The 21408-nt window shown below is 36.7% G+C and overlaps 1 protein-coding gene across 1 annotated transcript in view; it reads left to right on the forward strand.

Annotated features, from left to right (window-relative positions):
- nckap1l (NCK associated protein 1 like) overlaps nucleotides 1–20444 on the forward strand; it is a 69237-nt gene extending 48793 nt beyond the window's left edge. The window contains exons 26-31 of the mRNA XM_062038093.1: nucleotides 291–371; nucleotides 4372–4465; nucleotides 4557–4673; nucleotides 13893–14002; nucleotides 19888–19977; nucleotides 20150–20444. Of these exons, the coding sequence (XP_061894077.1) occupies nucleotides 291–371; nucleotides 4372–4465; nucleotides 4557–4673; nucleotides 13893–14002; nucleotides 19888–19977; nucleotides 20150–20266 (609 nt within the window). The 3' untranslated portion in view covers nucleotides 20267–20444. The remainder of the gene's footprint in view (nucleotides 1–290; nucleotides 372–4371; nucleotides 4466–4556; nucleotides 4674–13892; nucleotides 14003–19887; nucleotides 19978–20149) is intronic.
- The last annotated feature ends 964 nt before the right edge of the window (nucleotides 20445–21408 follow it).

Here is a 21408-nt window from a genome sequence, read left to right on the forward strand (position 1 = left end):
AAGACATAAGCGTCAGTGCAGCTATCAGGGATGATACAGTATTATCTGCTCTCATATGCTACCTGGTGGTTGTTTGATCACACATAGACATACATAATGCTTCAGTCACATGGAGGATTCTCACAGGAATGAGAATACAACCTTACCTACTCTACACTTGTTTTGCTGTGCACACATTACTAGCTATCTTTTTAATAATTTATAACCACAAAACAAGGCAAACATGTTATTGCAGTGCTTGAATAGTGTGATTGCTACCATATTTACTAACTTTGGAACGTGTCCAATAGGTGCTGCAAAAGCATTGTCCTTACCTGGTGGGCCCCATTGAATGCCTGAAGGACTGCGTGTCCCCTGACACAGACATCAAGGTAGAAAACACCCATCACTCTGTATTCACTGTGCACATTATTTAGCTCGACCAAAGTATTTCACTGCATGTTTGACACGCGAAGGAAGGAAAGGTTAAGAAAGTAGGAAGAAGAATAACAGCAGATTGGAGAAGAAAACAATTGCGTGCCCGCTATTACCAAGCAAATACAATTCCTTATCTCCCTGCGGAGCGCTGTGATGTGAACAACTTCCCCGCCATGCCCTCCCTCGCTTGCTGACGTCTGGCCTCTGAGTGAAGGCACGGCAGTCGTGCCACGGCTTAAGCCAGGATAACCCCAAAGACGTCAGCAAAAACCCCCGAACCTCCGTGAGAGAGACCACATTAGAAGAAACAACATCAGCACTACGAAACATTTACACTCTTTTTACATGACAATGGAACCTCAAAAGTCCAACACAGCTCTCAAACCACAATGTTACATAATATTTGCAATCATTGGTCATAAAATTATAATACACAATTTGTGTATATATATATATATATATATATATATATATATATATATATATATATATATATATATATATATATATATATATATATATATATATATATATATATATATATATATATATTTATATATATATATATATATATATATATATATATATATATATATTACAGTATATGTATATACAGTATGTATATACGTATGTATATATATATATATATATATATATATATATATATATATATATATATATATATATATATATATATATATATATATATATATATATATATATATATATATACGTTAGGTCAGGAAAAAACACAGAGGCTATATCATCCCTACAAGCCTGTTTCGCAGGTTTCCCTGCTCGTCAGGAGATTTTATAAAATCCTGCGAAACAGACTTGTAGGGGTGATATAACCTCTGTGTTTTTTCCTGACCTAACGTATATTCCGCTCTACCCCGGTATTGAGCACTGTATGAGGGATAAACCACAGAAACCTTGACTTTACATACGTTTATATACATATTTATATTTACACACACACACATATATATATATATATATATATATATATATGTGTAAATATAAATATATATATATACGTATGTATATACGTATGCGGTAGAAAATGGATGGATATATATATATATATATATATATATATATATATATATATATATATATATATATATATGACAAAACAAACAAGAGTGCACAAGGAGTCCAAAAACCAGACCGAACATAAACAAAACATGATCACACAGACATGACAACACTTATATATATATATATATATATATATATATATATATATATATATATATATATATATATATATATATATATATATATATATCCATCCATTTTCTACCGCTTGTCCCTTTTGGTATGTATGTGTATATATATATATATATATATATATATATATATATATATATATATATATATATATATATATATATATATATATATATATATATATATATATGAGTGTTGTCATGTCTGTGTGATCATGTTTTGTCTATGTTCGGTTTGGTTTTTGGACTCCTTGTGCACTCTTGTTTGTTTTGTCATCATAGCGACCATTAGTTTCACCTGTTTTCCCGTTTTGCACTCGCGCACCTTTTGTCAATCTTGTATGTATTATTTAAGCCCTTTGTTTGTTGCCAGGAAGTCAGCCTGGCGACATTAACTCTGCTCACTTCATGCCATGCTACTTCGGCTACCATAGTTCATGCTGAGCGTTTCACGTCATAGCAAGTGTCTTTTTGGTTTCATGTTCATAGTTTTTTTGTCAAAGTGTTAGTTTTGTTCATAGCCAAGTTTGTACTTCCGCCCTTGTGTGCGCCTTTTGTTTGCAAGCTTTGTTCCTTTTTTATAGTAAAATTAAATCATGTCTTTACCTTCACGCCATGTCCAGTCCAAGTTCTCTTGCATCTCGGGAAAACAATCACACCATAGTCCACGTCCTGACTAGTGTGTGAATGTGAGTGTGAATGTTGTCTGTCTATCTGTGTTGGCCCTGTGATGGGATGGCGACTTGTCCAGGGTGTACCCTGCCTTCCGCCCATGTGCAGCTGAGATAGGCTACAGCACCCCCCGCAACCCCGAAAAGGACGAATATTTTTTCTGGATATTAGATAATATTTCAACGACCTACAAATTTTTCAAATGTTTTTTTTGTTTTTGAAATACAAAAATAAAGGAATGTATATCTTACAAAAACTCACGATCCAATTTAGAATCAATTCTCAATTCAAACCAATTCTCTCAATATATTATCTGGTATAACAATGATAATAGAACCTTTTAAAAAGAGGTTACAGGTTACAAAAGCTCCTTCTTTGGCGTATAATATATAGAGTAAACGTGGAGATGGCCAAAAAATAAATATATAAAAAATTGATAGTTTAAAAAAAAAGATTCTCAAAAAACATGAATTGAGTTAAAAATGAAATGATTAAGATATTTTTTTAGCACCCGGAATATTTTTGTTGAATCACCGTAATGTGTAATTGCTGTGTGTCTGTATTTCATTTATTTGCTAATTCTATGTTAAAAACTCACTCCTGTTGCTTTGTCCTATTACTCAAATGAATCATCTTGAGCTTAAAAACCAGCTTGTGCAAAAATGAGAGAATTGGGCCAATACACATGACGGGTACATCGACATGTGTATTATCAGAATGTAAGGTGAACAAAGCCAGAAATGTAAGTTTATTTTGAGAGAGTTATGCATTGACTCACAAATAAACCAGTAAAGTGCAGTAAAATGCACACAATAATAACACCAGGACCAAACCAGTCCTTTATTCACGAAAAGATGCTCCGTGCAGGCTGAAAGTTCGATCAATCACTCAGAAATAGGAACACAATCCTTGCAGACGCATGAATGTGCTGCTCTTCAGATGGTCCTCCGCCTTCTTGCAGAGCGCTAAAAATAGTTGTCAATAGATTGCATTCAACAACATCGCACACAGGTTGGAGACTATGATAACATGAAAGTGGAGGGCACATAATGCCAGTCGTACATGCAAAAATCTAATTTACAAAGCCCAAAACCAGTGAAGTTGGCACGTTGTGTAAATGGTAAATAACAACAGAATACAATGATTTTCAAATCCTTTTCAACCTATATTCAATTGAGTAGACTGCAAAGACAAGATATTTAACGTTCGAACTGAGAAACGTATTATTTTTTGTAAAAATATATTAACTTAGAATTTAATGGCAGCAACACATTGCATAAAAGTTGGCACAAGGGCAATTATTTCCCATTCTTGCTTGATGTACAGCTTATGTGAAGCCGGCGGCGTTTCTGGGTGTTGTTGATAAATGGCTTTCGATTTGCATAGTAGAGTTTTAACTTGCACTTACAGATAAAGTGACAAACTGTAGTTACTGACAGTGGTTTTCTGAAGTGTTCCTGAGCCCATGTGGTGATATCCTTTACACGCTGATGTCGGTTTTTGATGCAGTACCGCCTGAGGGATCAAAGGTCACAGGCATTCAATGTTGGTTTTTGGTGATTTCTCCAGATTCTCTGAATCTTTTGATTGGTATTATAGACAGTAGACGGTGAAATCCCTAAATTCCTTGCAATAGCTGGTTGAGAAATGTTGTTCTTAAACATTTTGCTCACGCGTTTGTTGACAAAGTGGTGACCCTCGCCCCATTCTCGTTTGTTAATGACTGAGCATTTCACGGAAGCTGCTTTTATACCCAACCACGGCACCCACCTGTTCCCAATTAGCCTGTTCACCTGTGGGATGTTCCAAATAATTGTTTGATGAGCATTCCTCGACTTTCTCAGTCTTTTTTGCCACTTGTGCCAGCTTGTTTGAAACATGTCGCAGGCATCAAATTCCAAACGAGCTAGTATTTGCGAAAAATAACAACATTTGGTGAGGTAGAAGGGTCCCTGCTTGTGGAGGGCTTTGTGGGTGAGGAGGAGGATTCATCAGCGACAGGTGTGTAGATTGCTGATTGAGCTGATTAACGCCCTCTTTGTATTTCCAGGTGACTCTGAGTGTCTTCGAGCTGGCGTCTGCAGCGGGTATGAGTTGCGACATCGATCCCGACCTGGTATCAGCCATCCGCAGCATGCAGACAGGTAAACATCAAACTTTGAGTCATACTTCTTTACACTGTGAACTCTGTTGGTTCATACGTTTAAAAAAAATTCCTATTCCTAAAATATACAGATAATATTTCTGTTGAAGAGGAGTACAAGCTGTCATGTTTGCTGCTCGTCTACATCGCAGTGTCTCTGCCCGGTTTGGCCCTCGACCCAAACTCCACCTACAGCCGCGTGCACGCAGGTAATCATTGATTCTATAAGGACCTGATGGTATTTTCCGGACCATAGGGCGCACCGGATTATAAGGCGCACTGCCGATGAGCGGGTCTATTCAGGTCTATTTTCATACAAAAGGCGCACCGGATTATAGGGCGCATTAAAGGCCTACTGAAATGAATTTTTTTTATTTAAACGGGGATTGCAGATCTATTCTATGTGTCATACTTGATCATTTCGCGATATTGCCATATTTTTGCTGAAAGGATTTAGTATAGAACAACGACGATAAAGATTGCAACTTTTGGTATCTGATAAAAAAAAGGCTTGCCCCTACCGGAAGTAGCGTGACGTAGTCAGTTGAACATATACGCAAAGTTCCCTATTGTTTACAATGATGGCCGCATGAAGTGAGAGAGATTCGGACCGAGAAAGCGACAATTTCCCCATTAATTTGAGCGAGGATGAAAGATTTGTGGATGAGTAAAGTGCAAGTGAAGGACTAGTGGGGAGTTGAAGCTATTCAGATAGGGAAGATGCTGTGAGAGCCGGGGGTGACCTGATATTCAGCTGGGAATGACTACAACAGTAAATAAACACAAGACATATATATACTCTATTAGCCACAACACAACCAGGCTTATATTTAATATGCCACAAATTAATCCTGCATAAAAACACCTGCGTGTTTGTTATGCTAGCTCCTAGCTCCTCTGCTAGCTCCTAGCTCCATAGAACACGCCAATACAATTCAAACACCTGATCAACACACACAATCACTCAGCCCAAAAGACCGTTCACCTAACCCAAGGTTCATAAAGCTTATATATTTTTAAAAAGTTACGTACGTGACGCGCACGTACGGTACGGTACGTGTTATGCTAGCTCCTAGCTCCTATGCTAGTTCCTAGCTCCATAGAACACGCCAATACAATTCAAACACCTGATCAACACACACAATCACTCAGCCCAAAAGACCGTTCACCTAACCCAAGGTTCATAAAGCTTATATATTTTTAAAAAGTTACGTACATACGCAAAAAAAAGTTGCGCACATACGGTCAAGCGATCAAATGTTTAGAAGCCAAAGCTGCATACTCACAGTAGCACGTCTGCGTCTTTGTCATCCAAATCAAAGTAATCCTGGTAAGAGTCTGTGTTGTCCCAGTTCTCTACAGGCGTCTGTGTATCGAAGTCAAAAGTCCTCCTGGTTAGAGTCTCTGTAATCCGAGTTCTTCCATTTTGACTGCATCTTTCGGGAATGTAAACAAAGAAGCGCCGGCTGTGTACTGTTGTGGCTGACTACGTTCGAAAAATACGTCCATTTCGCACCGACAACTTTCTTCTTTGCTTGCTCAGCTTCCTTCTCCATAATGCAATGAACATGATTGCAACAGATTCACGAACACAGATGTCCAGAATACTGTGGAATTATGAAATGAAAACAGAGCTTTTTCGTATTGGCTTCAATGTGGAAGGCATACCCGTGTTCGCCGGTATACGTCACGCGCATACGTCATCCTCAGAGGCGTTTCGAACCGGAAGTTTAGCGGCAAATTTAAAATGTCACTTTATAAGTTAACCCGGCCGTATTGGCATGTGTTATAATGTTAAGATTTCATCATTGATATATAAACTATCAGACTGCGTGGTCGGTAGTAGTGGGTTTCAGTAGGCCTTTAAAGGAGTCATAATATTATGATTTTTTTCTAAATGTAAAAGACTTCCTTGTGGTCTACATAACATGTAATGGTGGTTCTTTGGTCAAAATGTTGCATAGATGATGTTTTACAGATCATCTTCAAGTCACTTTCTGACAGTCGCTTCACGATGCGCCGTTTTGTGGGCGGTCTTATTTACGTGGCTCACCTTTGGCAGCGTCTTCTCCCCGTCATCTTTGTTGTAGCGGTGTAGCGTGCAAGGACGGGAGTGGAAGAAGTGTCAAAAGATGGAGCTAACTGTTTTAATTACATTCAGACTATACTTCAATCAATAACGGAGCAGCATCTTCTCATCCGGAAAAAAACAACGCCGGAAATGTGTCCTCTCTAATAACTAAAGTTCCTTGGGTGAATAATGTTTAGTCACTACACCGGTATGTTTTAGCACTTTCATGGTAAGTTTACTGACAGATATAAGTAAGAACTTTACACTACTTTATATTAGAAATGGCAACAGCGGAGGATGAATGTCCCATAACAAGAAGATAGAGAAAAAGAAGAAGCTTATCGACTACGGTGCCGGCACAGTTTTTCAGGATTTATGCAGATCCCAAATACAGATCAGCAGGTACCATAAGGTAAGAAAAGTTGCTTTTGCATAATATTGCGAAAACAAAACAAAAATATGTCTTACCTTATACACACACCATAATAATACTCGTATGTTGAAGCACAGTACAATCCATCAGGCGGTGCGGCTTCATAGCTTACCAAAGTCGTACTAAAACATTTTGACAGATTTTTGTATAATGTTTTATATTTTCAATAGAACATATACAATTTTGGTGTTGTTTACTTGAGGCATATTGCAGTCCACGTATCTCTTATGTGTGACTGCCATCTACTTATCATTTTACCATGTACTAAACAAAATAGCTTCGAGATCGGTAAGCACAACCAAAATGATTCCGTACATTAGGTGCACCGGGTTATAGGGCGCACTGTCGAGTTTTGAGAAAATGAAATGGTAAATGGGTTATACAAACCCCGTTTCCATATGAGTTGGGAAATTGTGTTAGATGTACACTACCGTTCAAAAGTTTGGGGTGACCCAAACAATTTTGTGGAATAGCCTTCATTTCTAAGAACAAGAATAGACTGTCGAGTTTCAGATGACGGTTCTCTTTTTCTGGCCATTTTGAGCGTTTAATTGACCCCACAAATGTGATGCTCCAGAAACTCAATTAAACGCTCAAAATGGCCAGAAAAAGAGAACTTTCATCTGAAACTCGACAGTCTATTCTTGTTCTTAGAAATGAAGGCTATTCCACAAAATTGTTTGGGTGACCCCAAACTTTTGAACGGTAGTATATATATATATATATATATATATATATATATATATATATATATATATATATATATATATATATATGTATGTATATATATGTATGTATATGAATGAATGAGTGGGCGTGTTGCACGTAATCTACTAACACTGCGTGTGTAATTGAAAAGTGACGCAGATCGCCTAATATAAATGATTTAAGTTACATTTAAATACAATATGACGATCATATTCTCTCCATTCATGTTGTCATGCTGTGTGCCATGTGTTGAACGAGCTGCACACACTTCTATCATCTGTAACACCTTTTTTGATTTGCAATCTAGACAACAAGAACATGTGCACACCGACACTTAAACCTGTGCGCCAGGCTGTGGATTGCATCACCAGCGCATTAGTGCATCTTGAATGACTCAAGCGCGAGAAAATGCACCATGAATGACGTCTTCGCACATAGGACATATTTCAAGTAATATATTTCCTAAATAAATAGGCATCAATTGAATTAGTTTTAATCAGCCCCATAAGTCAGTGATTCTCAAATGTTGGTACGTGTACTGCCAGTGGTACGCGGGCTCCATCTAGTGGTACGCCAAATAATCGCTTGAATAAATTATCAAACACAGTGTTACTGTTCAAGCTGTGTGTAATGTTACAGTGGCCAAACTATTAAATATACTTCCATCCATCCATTTTCTACCACTTGTCCCTTTCGGGGTAGCGGGGAGTGCTTGTTAAATACAAAATCTGCCTTGTTTTTAATGAATATTTAGGCCTACTATGCTACTGTATTTGAATGTTGATCATTACGGTGGTGCTTGGAAGGCCAAGTGTTTTCTGAGGTTGCACTTGGTGAAAAATGTTTGAAAACCACTACCATAAATCACCCAGCAGCTATAAAATTATATAAGGACATTGCTGAATAAACAATGTGTCTAATATTTGTTATTCCTGCCCATCCAAAATATCGACACACACGTATAATGTAGGATTCTCGTCTGTCTGTGCAGCGCAAGCAACAATGTCGCAGTGTGTGGGACTGTCGGTTTTCACGTCTTTCTGACACATGCAAAATAAAACGCAAAATAGCGCTCGCAAAACGGTGATGAGTGTTGATAAATCACATTGCGCATGCTAAATAATTATATTTGCGTTTTCTCCTCCCAGTATTGTGGGCATTTTGATGATCAGCATATATTTAGCATATTAATGAAGACGAAGAAGCAAAATGGATTGCACGCTTTATTCTGCTCACTTAACAGACGCGATCCACTTTGCACATGTTTAGTAGATCAGCTTTGCGTGTGCTACCAAGTTTGCACATGTTTTAGTACATGCAAACCTTTAGTGAATCAGGCCCTAAATCTTCAGTGGCCAGAAGTAGAATAATTCAAACAGGTTATTGTTTTTGTTTTTTAAGAATGAAGTTGTGCTATGAAGGCCACTTGAGCATACTCTTTATGAAATACAATTAACCAAAATATAATAGTGCTTAGATTTTTATAAGGTATATTGCAGTCATGTTACAAGGAAAGATATTGCAATTTTTCAGTATGAAATATAGATGAAAGTCTATGGTGGTAATTTTTGCCTTTCTTGCAAAAGCTTTTTTTTTTTTTTTCAAACAGAATTTATGCATATACATTTTTTTCATTTGTATTTTGTGAAATAAATACAATTATGCTGATACTTTCACAGAATAAAAATTGGTGAGCAAAATGTGTGTGTTTAAAAATCCAACGTGTTAAAATCCACTGTTTTAAAATTCAGTTGTAAAAATTCAGTGTAAAAAAATCAGTATAAAAAATTAAGTGCAAAATAAATTCAGTTAAAAAAAATCAGAGCAGAAAAAAATTGTGTAAATCAGTGTAAAAATAAATTTGGTGCAGAAATTGTGATGGCCCGTCGCACCAGGCCGTGCTTCATTTTGAGTTTGTTGGGGTTTTTCAGTTTTCCTGTCCTGCGCTCTTATTTTGCAGTTTTTACTTACTGTTTTCTTGTTCCCTATTCCCGCACCAAGTTGTGTGTTAGCAATAAAGACTATTTAAGTTTGGCGGATGCTTTCTTTCTTCGTCGGGACTTTGTCATGATTGTCATATACGGATGTACTTTGAGGACGGTTTTCCTGCAACACGTTTCACCGTGTAAGTTTTTGCTGTTTTCCAGAACAAGTCATAGCCGGGCCGGAGGCGGGCCCCATGACCCAAATAATAAAGCTCATCATATCATAATTTTACAACAAACACATGTCTCTCTGCGTTTACCACTGTCAAGATTTAATCAAGTTTTAAAAATTAGCCTGCCAACTACTTTTGCTGAGATTTTCATTTTCCCATTTTCCCGACATACATTCATTTTGTCACTTCCGCCCCAGCATCAGCACATTCACAGAATGTAGAACGAATTATTAAAAGGGATCTGAACTTTTTTTTAAATTTTGTCTATCATTCAAAATCCTTTTGTAAGACAAGAACACATATGTTTTTCTTTATATATGCATTCTAATTTGTCAATAATCATTAGCAAAGTCCCAACTATCGTAATTATAACAACGAAGCCAATGGTAGCGCCTCTATTCCACCCACAAAGCCCTCTAAATAAGAACTAGTTGATCAATATGATATACCCAGAATTAAATGTTTTAAATGATATCTGTAAAAATGCATATCTTTTGAAAATAAGTCTTATAATAGCCACACACGGGAGAATACATTTTTTAAAATCAGGATACAATTTAGAAAAAATAGTTAAATAGTTTTACGGAATAATAAATGAACATCATGCTAGGAATGCAAATGATGCATGTGTTCGGAAATGGATGACTGATTTATACATTTTAGAAAAAGACACATCATAGAGTGATATTTACTGTACATCCTTTAGATGCATTAAAAATAGGATGAGTAAATTACTTTTTTCATTCGTTTTTTCATTAATTTTTTATTTACAGTATCTCCTTCATTGATGTGCATTTTTGATCAATAGACAATTAAACTTTAGCAACTAAACACATATTAAACACCTATGCTTGAGAAGGAACAGGATGAAGAACATCTTATATATTCTGCCCCCTTCAACATAATAAGTAGTCTTACTTAATGGATATTCCAGATTCACAGGCATACAAACCAAACAAATACATCCAAATATAATTAAAACAAACAAAAAACACAACAACAACAACAACAACAAAACAAAAAAAAAAGACTTTGGTCTTTGTGAAAGTCTCGAGCCGTCGTGCGGGTTCTCAGGACCACCAAGGAGGGACATTGTTGAGCAGGTTTAGACTTATTTTATTTTTCAATAAGTAAAAGTCTGTTCCGGGTTGCTTTTCAGCCTTGCCGTGTCCTGCTTACTTCTCAGCTTCAGCTTTTCAGCTGCGTGCTTTTCAGCTGCGCGTGTCGCCTTCCTTGGGCTCTTTTGCGCTCTCGCTCAGCATCCGCTTCTCGTTGGCTCTGTCTCTGATCTCCGCCTCTCTCCCTGACGTTTCCGGCTGCCACCCTTTTACGTGGTGTGAGAGGATTATTTAACTGTGCCCAGCTGGGCGATCCATGCACCTGGTAATATTTGCGGAGTCGATCTCGGCGTGCTCCGCCTCACCGCTTGCTCGCCGTCCGCGCCTCCTCGCCGCCATCTTGGGGCAGGCTCCGGGGTGCCCTGCTCCGCTGTCGGACTGCCGGCTTCGCCTCTCCACAGTCTTCATCATCTTTTTCTTAATTTCACATCGTTTTGGTAAAAACACCAGTTTAGCAATGTTTTCTTTTTTTGAGGCACATGTACTTTCTTGTTAATTAGGACTTTAATCGAGTAAAATTAGGACTAGGTTCATAATTACAATTCCATTTTAATGAAAATAAAAGTGTCCTTCAGTACAACTTTTATCTGATATTTCTATTGTGTTAATAAAACTTTATTTTCATTACATTATACATGTTTTAGTGTAAGAACAAAGCAATTACTACATTGCATCTAATCCGTTAAAAAAGGGTAATATCTTGATCTGATCCCATGTTTGGGATCTCTAATGTACTTTTGTTATGCTGAAGGTATATAAGGACCACTTGAGCATAATCTTCACAAACAATCATTAAATACAATAAACCAAAATATAAATGCACTATGATTTTTAAGAAGTATATTGTTGTCAGTGACGTGCGGTGAACTAAACACCAGGTGAAGCATAGATACTTTTGGACTTTTTTTTCTTCTTTGTTTTACTTAAATTGATATGTGCAGCTCCAATCATTGTTGATTTAGGTTGCACATTAGAGTAACAGGAAAAAGAAGGGAGTTATTCGCTTTCACAAAATTGTTATCATAATGACATTTTTATATGATAAATGGTTCCAAAAAGTATTTGATGAAGTTGTTATTAAATACTTTTTGGTTCCATTTGCTTTTAACAAAATAAATCAAGTATTGTGAGTGTATCTTACCTTTCTGTGTTTGTACCTGAAGCAGCAATAGCTATCCTCCATGAAAACGTACTTTGTATGATCACATTCATTTTGTCTTAAAGTCCAGTTTAGAGAAGTATTTATTCTTGGATACAGTATATAGTCCTCCATATTGGCAGACACATTTATTTAATTCAAGTTCATTCCAAGCAATAAAACAATATTTTTGCATCTCATAAAAAAACACCCACAAACAATAGCTTTCTCTAATGAAAATGCCATGTTTGTTATAAATACAGTTTAAAAAAAAAAAAGAATAAAAAAAAAGGCTGGCTTCCGCTGGAGAGACATGTGTCTGCTAGCTTGAGCACCCCCACTTCTCCCAGAGTGGCGAGTCAGAGTACTGCTGAGGCATTGACGTGCAAGTTGACAATATATCGCCCCTTACTTTGAGGCAGAGGTACTTGCTGCCTCATGGCCTGCCTTTTCCCCCACGGCAACAAGGAAGCGCCCTCTCACGCACACGCTCAATACACTTTGTGTGTAGCCGTGGAGGCACCACCTGTGTCTGCATCACTTTTCCTCTGCCGCGTTATTTTCATCAGGAAACACGGAATTTCCACAAATTTGACCATGAAAATTATCAAAATATACAGGAACCACACCAACATCACATAGAAATCATAGACCAAAAGAGAAATATTCAAACTTATTTTATTACTTCGTTTTTGAACATCTCATGGTTAAGCCTTTTACCCCCCTGGTGGCAAAGTGAGGCACAGCACGTCACTGATTGTTGTCATATTACACGAAAAACATCACAATGTTGCTATAATTAAATAATACAGTGGTACCTCAACGTACGAGTACATTAAATTACGAGTAATTTGAGATTTGAGCTGTCTCTCTGCTTTTTGTTGTGCTTTAAATATGACTCAATAAATATATCTAAATTCTCTTCATCTTCAAGAGAACATCTACAACGTGCCAGGCGCTATCGAATGTGAGAGTTTGCACACTCATGTCGGTTACGACAACAAACTGGTGAAGATGCTAGATGTGGAGGATGTGTTGTGTTCACACGTGGTTTGTAGTTGTAAGGCCGGTTGAATGTACTGCCAAATTCTCTGAAACACCTTTGGAGACAACAAAGGGTGAAATCATTTAACATTCAATTCACAGGCAACAGTTGTCATGGACAACTTGCAAGGCTTTATTCAGGTAAAATAGCCTTTTAATGTCACAACGTTACATTTCTCATACCAGGGCTTTATTTATTGTTACAATTATGACATTTTATTCTACTAATAATACGATTTTTGTCTCATTGCAACAACTTTTTTGTCGCAAAAATACGCACTTAATCTCTGAAAGTTGCATTTTTTTCGTTAATTGACATCATTCTAATATCCTCGTGACTTTTTTTCTTGCAAAATGACTGTTTTGTTCCTGCATATTTTCAGCTTGATTGTGCAGGTGTACCTAATAGCGGGTCCTGTGAGCGTGTGAAAAGCGGTTTTAAACATCTGTGCCTTTGATACTTTTGGGCCTCGAGCATGCTGCCTAATGAAAACCACCTTGACTGTTGGCATGTGTTGACTAAAAACTATTTGGCCGAGTCTCCACGGAAACATTAAGAGCGACAAATTGTTTTATCAAAGTAGCAAACAGTGTTATTTGCTCTTAATGTTTCCATTTGCAAACTCTAAACAAGGAAATATGTCCAGCCTGCTTCCTCTTAAGCGTTACGGATCATTGATAAGGAAAAAAAAAAAACTTCCTCTTTGCTTAAAGTGACAGATGTTGTTGATGTTTTTTAATGTGTTCCTTTTCATCAGGCCACAACAACAACTGCCACTCTTTAGCGTTGGCCATCAACCAGCTGGCTGCTGCAATGTTTACCGTGCAGAACAAGAACATACAACAGCACCTCAAAGAGTTCCTCTTGGTGAGTAAGTCATAATCATGCTTGAATATGCTGCTTGGAAAAAAAATGCATTTGTCAATAAAATGGTTCACACATATGATCTTTGACCCAGAGAAACTCCTGAGCAAGTGGCATCTACAAACCCCAAAACCAGTAAAGTTGGCACGTTGTGTAAATAGTAAATAAAAACAGAATACAATGATTTGCAAATCCTTTTCAACTTATATTCAATTGAATAGACTGCAAAGACAAGATACTTAATGTTCGAAATGGAAAACGTTTTTATTTTTTGGGGAATTTGATGCCTGCAACACAGGGGTCACCAACGCGGTGCCCGCGGGCACCAGGTAGCCCGTAAGGACCAGATGAGTAGCCCGCTGGCCTGTTCTAAAAATAGCTCAAATAGCAGCACTTACCAGTGAGCTGCCTCTATTTTTTAAATTGTATTTATTTACTAGCAAACTGGTCTCGCTTTGCCCGACATTTTTAATTCTAAGAGAGACAAAACTCAAATAAAATTTGAAAATCCAAGAAAATATTTTAAAGTCTTAAGGTCTTCACTTGTTTAAATAAATTCATTAATTTTTTTACTTGGCTTCTTATAACTTTCAGAAAGACAATTTTAGAGAAAAAATACAACCTTAAAAATGATTTTAGGATTTTTAAACACATATACCTTTTAAATTCCTTCCTGTTCTTTCCTGACAATTTAAATCAATGTTCAAGTAAATTTATTTTTTTTATTGTAAAGAATAATAAATACATTTTAATTTAATTCTTCATTTTAGCTTCTGTTTTTTCAACGAAGAATATTTGTGAAATATTTCTTCAAACTTATTATGACTAAAATTCAAAACAATTATTCTGGCAAATCTAGAAAATCTGTAGAATCAAATTTAAATCTTATTTCAAAGTCTTTTGAATTTCTTTTAAAATTTTTGTTCTGGAAAATCTAGGAAGAAATAATGATTTGTCTTTGTTAGAAATATAGCTTGGTCCAATTTGTTATATATTCTAACAAAGTGCAGATTGGATTTTAACCTATTTAAAACATGTCATCAAAATTCTATAATTAATCTTAATCAGGAAAAATTACTAATGATGTTCCATAAATTCTTTTTTTAATTTTTTCAAAAAGATTTGAATTAGCTAGTTTTTCTCTTCTTTTTTTCGGTTGAATTTTGAATTTTAAAGAGTCGAAATTGAAGATAAACTATGTTTCAAAATTTAATTGTCATTTTTTTCGTGTATTCTCCTCTTTTAAACCGTTCAATTAAGTGTAAATATCATTAATTATTAATAATAACATAGAGTTAAAGGTAAATTGAGCAAATTGGCTATTTCTGGCAATTTATTTAAGTGTGTATCAAACTGGTAGCCCTTCGCATTAATCAGTACCCAAGAAGTAGCTCTTGGTTTCAAAAAGGTTGGTGACCCCTGCTGCAACATGTTACAAAAACGCTGGCACAAGTGGCAAAAATACTGAGAAAGTTGAGGAATGCTCATCAAACACTTATTTGGAACATCCCACAGGTGAACAGGCTAATTGGGAACAGGTGGGTGCCACACTGCAAAAACTGAAATCTAAGTAAGATTAAATATCTCAAATAAGGGTGATATTTGCTTATTTTCTGTCTAATAATTGAATTATTCTCACTAAGCAGATTTGATGTTAGTGTTTTACTTGTTTTAAGGGTTTTGGTCCTAAATTATCTCAGTAAGATATTACAGCTTGTTGCTGAGATTTGATGACCTAAAACATGCTTGAAACTAGAATATCAACTGTTGCAAAGCTGTGTCATCAACACAAGTATAAAACTACTTTAAAAAAAAAATAATAATTTCTTACTTCAAGCATGAAAAAAAAAATCATGATTTTGACACAATTGTGTCTCATAATTAAAACAGATGACAGCCAAATGGACTTTGCTGTTTTATTTTCAATGAAACAATAGAAACTATGTTTTCATATAGTAGTACAGTTGGCACAGTACAGTAAACATTTAACAATTTTGAACAGAAATAGTTCATGGACATTCAGATAAATATCTCAAAATTACAATACAAAAAATGTGGCCGGAGGCCGGGCTGTATATATGCGCACTAATTGACTGAAAGAGCACACACTTGGCGCGATGATGTCATGTTATCGATGGAAAAATGCATTTTTAGACAATATGATTTGCCTGAGCGGCTAGTAGACCCCGAGAGTAACAAGCGGTTGCCTTGTTGCCTTTCCATTAAGAACAATAAACTAGTTTTTAGTATAAGTTTGCTGGTTTCAAGAAATGTAATGCCAGCGCATATCATTATGTCAAGATAATGGCACTAGCATTTACTTAATTTAAGAATATTTTTCAACATATGGAGCAAAAAGGTCTCTCTTTTTTCTACCAAGAAAAGCTCTTGTTATTGTAAGAATACACTTATTTTAAGGTATTTTGGGGTTCATTGAGGTTAGCTAATTTTACTTGTATTGGAAAGTCTTGACAAGCCAAATTTTCTTGTTCTATTGGCAGATAATTTTGCTTAGTTCAAATAAAATACCCCTTAATTTTTGTATTTTTTTTTTCTTGTTTTTGAACACTGACTTTTTGCAGTGCATGATTGGGTATAAAAGCAGCTTCCATGAAATGCTCAGTCATTCACAAACAAGGATGGGGCGAGGGTCACCACTTTGTTATTAAATGCGTGAGCAAATTGTCCAACAGTTTAAGAACAACATTTCTCAACGAGCTATTGCAAGGAATTTAGGGATTTCACCATCTAAGGTCCGTAATCTCATCAAAAGGTTCAGAGAATCTGGAGAAATCACTGCACGTAAGCGATGATATTACGGAACTTCGATCCCTCGGGCGGTACTGCATCAAAAACTGATATCAGTGTGTAAAGGATATCACCACATGGGCTGAGGAACACTTCAGAAAACCACTGTCAGTAACTACAGTTTGTCGCTACATCTGTAAGTGCAAGTTAAAACTCTACTATGCAAAGCGAAAGCCGTTCATCAACAACACCCAGAAACGCCGCCGGCATCTATGATGGACTGATGCAAAGTGGAAAAGTGTTCTGTGGTCTGACGAGTCCACATTTCAAATCGTTTTTGGAAACTGTGGACGTCGTGTCCTCCGGAACAAAGAGGAAAATAACCATCTGGATTGTTCTAGGCGCAAAGTTCAAAAACCAGCATCTGTGATGGTATGGGGGTGTATTAGTGCCCAAGACATGGGTAATTTACACATCTGTGAAGGCACCATTTATGCTGAACGATAAATACAGGTTTTGGAGCAACATATGTTGCCATTCAAGCAACGTTATCATGGACGCCCCTGCTTATTACTGCAAGACAATGCCAATACAGCAGCGTGGCTTCATAGGAAAAGAGTGTGGGTACTAGACTGGCCTGCCTGTAGTCCAGACCTGTCTCCCATTGAAAATGTGTGGCGCAATATGAAGCTTAAAATAGCACAACAGAGACCCCGGACTGTTGAACAACTTAAGCTGTACATCAAGCAAGAATGGCAAATAATTCCACTTCAAAAATGTGTCTCCCCAGTTCCCAAACCTTTACTGAGTGTTGTTAAAAGGAAAGGCCATGTAACACAGTGGTAAAAATGCCCCTGTGACAACTTTTTTGCAATGTGTTGCTGCCATTGAATTCTAAGTTAATGATTATTTGCAGAAAAAAATTAAGTTTCTCAGTTGGAACATTAAATATCTTGTCTTTGCAGTCTATTGAATTGAATATAAGTTGAAAAGGATTTGCAAATCATTGTATTCTGTTTTTATTTACCATTTACACAACGTACCAACTTCACTGGTTTTGGGTTTTGTACATGCTACTGATTAGCATTAATTATTTGGCATGGCGAGTTCAAAACCTTCAGTTTTGGTAATGAAAACTACAACTTAGATGCACGTTAGCCGGTGTGTAATAAGTAGGAATAGGTATATCGTGTACTGGTCATTTTTGAGACCGGTCAGTCCCGGAAGACCGTTAAGGTTCTGGACTAATAATATGGCTACGGGTATTTTTTTTATCCGGCGACGCTGTCACATTCAGATTAAGTGCCGCTACTATATGCACAGGTAGATGATAATCGGCTTGGAATTATCACAAATAAGGAAGCAAGACCACACAAAAGTTTGTAAAACAACAGTATTGTCGTCCCCAAAAAAGTGACATTTTTAAATAATCCCTGGGTCTTTTTGTTTACATAATACACTCACGATACTGGCTGTGAACACGGGCTTCCAGTCCGTCACTCAAATAGGAACGTGTGCAACATAAACACGAGTAACAATGCACAACCACTTAACATGCTACAGTAATTGTTTGAATTGATTTATATTGTACATTTGATATGAGATATCCCGTTAAAAATCATACGAATGAACATGAATACCGTAGTCATTTTTTTTTTTACTTTATATATTTTTACTATTATTTTAAATTGTAATATAGGGACACGCAGTAGAAAATGGATATGCAGAATGTAATTGTAAAGAATAGAAACACAGTGATGGAGCTGTGTGGTCTTTACAAGATAATGACATAACCACTGCCAACATATTTGACTTGTTTGAAGACTTTAAAATGTTTATAAAGTGTTTATAAAACACTTCCATGCTTTGAGATGTTATATAATGATGATTGCTGGTGCTCATAAAAAATATTCAAAACAGCATTTTTTCACATTTTTATTTACACAAAAAGTACCGGTGATTACTGTAATCGATAAGGAATATTGATAATGGTTTATGTATTGTAACAATCCTAACGATATGTATCCCTAGTAATAAGTACAGCACTTACAGTATAAACACTTTGTAGGACTCAACAAAAGAAAAGACTGGCACATTCAAGTAGACTCAGAAGTGTAAGAAAACAAGATACGACAACTGAACAGCACAGTTATAATCAGCTCACTGTTAAATGTTAAGTTTTTAAAAATGAGATGTTATGTGTAAACAATAAAAATTAATTTGCACATTACATTGGTAGAATTGAGTACCGGTATTGATTCCCAGGTACGGGAAAATGGCACTGTATCTGTTCAAAAGGTAGCAAACATAGTAGCATACACAACAATCCATCTACGTTTTAATAGGATCTAAATCTAACAAATTCAACAATAAAATCCTTATTCGAAGATTATTAAAAAACTGTTTTAGTGGATTGTATGCAAGACTATAGTCTCTAGGCTCTCGGATAGACAACTTTATCTCATTTTAGAAAAAATGTGGCTTTTTACTTTACGTTTGTTCATATTATTCCTCTTCATTCTGTTTGCTAACATTACGACCAGCAATAACTCAGCTGTAGGCTCTTTGTGTAATCGCTTGCTAGTTAATTGTTAGTTACTGAATCTTCGAAACAAGACTTAGACTTGAACTTAGACTTCCTTTATTGTCATTCAAATTTGAAATTTACAGTACAGATTAGAACAATATTTTGTTGCATTAGCTCGTTGTAGTGCAGGATAAAAGAGCAATAAGGTGCAGATATAAATAGATTTTACTGTACAGATAAATATTGCACTTTTGCATATGCATCCACGTTTACGGATGTATGTTATATTGTCTTTATATTTCAGCGAGTTAATCCATTTTTGGGGGGAATTGAGGGGATTATTATGTTCAAGAGTCTTATGGCCTGAGGGAAGAAGCTGTTACAGAACCCGGAGGTTCTGCTATGGAGGCTACGAAACTTCTTTCTAGAGTCCAGCAGTGAAAACAGTCCTTGGTGGGGCTGGTAGGAGTCTCTACAGATTTTCTGAGCCCTGGTCAGGCAGTGGCTTTTTGCGATCGAACAAACAACTAGTTTGCCTGAATCACTGATAGAGCTCAAGCATTGTTGTTTTCACAGAGTTGTTCCAATCTGTGTTTTATTGTCCCGCACACAGCTCGCGTCTTCCTGTCTGCTCCAGATGGGACAAAACTTGGAGAAAGCCGATAACAAAAACCGAGATTCTATCTACCTGCTTCTACACATGGTAGGCTCACCTGTGAAGTGACCTTGAAACAGAACAGTTTGGAAGATAAAGTCAATAATTATGAAAAAAGAGACATAGTAAACAAAGGAAAACAATCGATGACGTCATCATTTTGTGTTTATTTGAAAAAGACACCATCTTTATCCTCGCACATAACTTGTTGTCTGTTTAGATTGTGGAGGAGTCTCCGTTCTTGAGCCAAGACATGCTGGAGAGCTGCTTCCCATACGTCCTGCTCCGGAACGCCTACAGAGAAGTGTACAGATCCGTCATCATCACCCTCGGGTGAAGACATCACTTGTTACATTTAACATATAACGTGTCTTTAAATGTGCATTAAGTTTGTGTGAGAATATACAGGACTGTTAACAGTTTTTAATGATTAAACTAATTACAGTGGAACCTTAATTTACGAACTTAATTGTTTCTTGAGTGCTGTGAATACTCACTAAATGTTTCAAACCATGCATCGCTTTTTCATTTTTTTAACTCATATTGCACGAGCAAAACTAGTGTGCGCTGGAGCTTATCCCAGCTACACTCAGGCGGGAAGGCAGGTTACACCCTGGACAAGTCTTAGGTAGGTAGGTAGGTAGGTAGGTAGGTAGGTCTTTATTGTCATTGTACAAGTACAACGGAATTTTGTTTTCAGCACAAACCCGTTCAAGATTAGACAAACAAACAGTGTACAGGGTTACAGAACAGGAACGCTGATGGGTCACCACAAGGCGCCCCGTAAAAGATGGGAAAAAGGTAAATGCTGGGGGAAGATGCGTAAAAAAATACAATCTAGACTTGGCTCCTAAAGGGGCCGAGTAAAAAACCCTTCATAGCAAAGCACATATACATATTACAACATACATCTCGAGACTTGCAACAGAAGGGAGGGAGTGGAGGCCATGGTGGCAGGCTGCAGCTCTTCAGGCACTGCCCAACCATCACCCCTAAGGGATTTGCGTCAAAGGCGTTGGATGGGGCGTGGGGTATGTGTGTGTGGCGCATATTTTTATGCATGTGTGTGTGTCGCCACCTTATTGCAGGGCCAACACATAAACAAGGCTAAAAAACACCAATAGATTTAAAAAAAGGTTTTAATCTTTAAGACAAATACAATAATTAGTATATACTAAAACAAGTACTATGGCTAAAAGTTAGTGGCGGGCCGTGCATTTCTCACCTAGGCCTTCAGTGATGTCCTACTTAGTCCGACTTCACCTCTCCAAATACCGTAATTAATGTCACCACATGGACACGGCTGTATGTATTATACAGAAACACACTTGGACACTACTGTCCATTGAAGCCCCTCAACAGTGTACAAAAGAGTCTATTTTTCGGCGCATTTAACATTCAATAAACCCGCTTCAGCAAGTAAAAACATATCTTATGTGGTACTATCAAAATTAAAATAATTGTATCAAAGAAATAAAA

Source organism: Entelurus aequoreus, linkage group LG26, assembly GCF_033978785.1.
Source record: "Entelurus aequoreus isolate RoL-2023_Sb linkage group LG26, RoL_Eaeq_v1.1, whole genome shotgun sequence".
NCBI lineage: Eukaryota > Metazoa > Chordata > Actinopteri > Syngnathiformes > Syngnathidae > Entelurus > Entelurus aequoreus.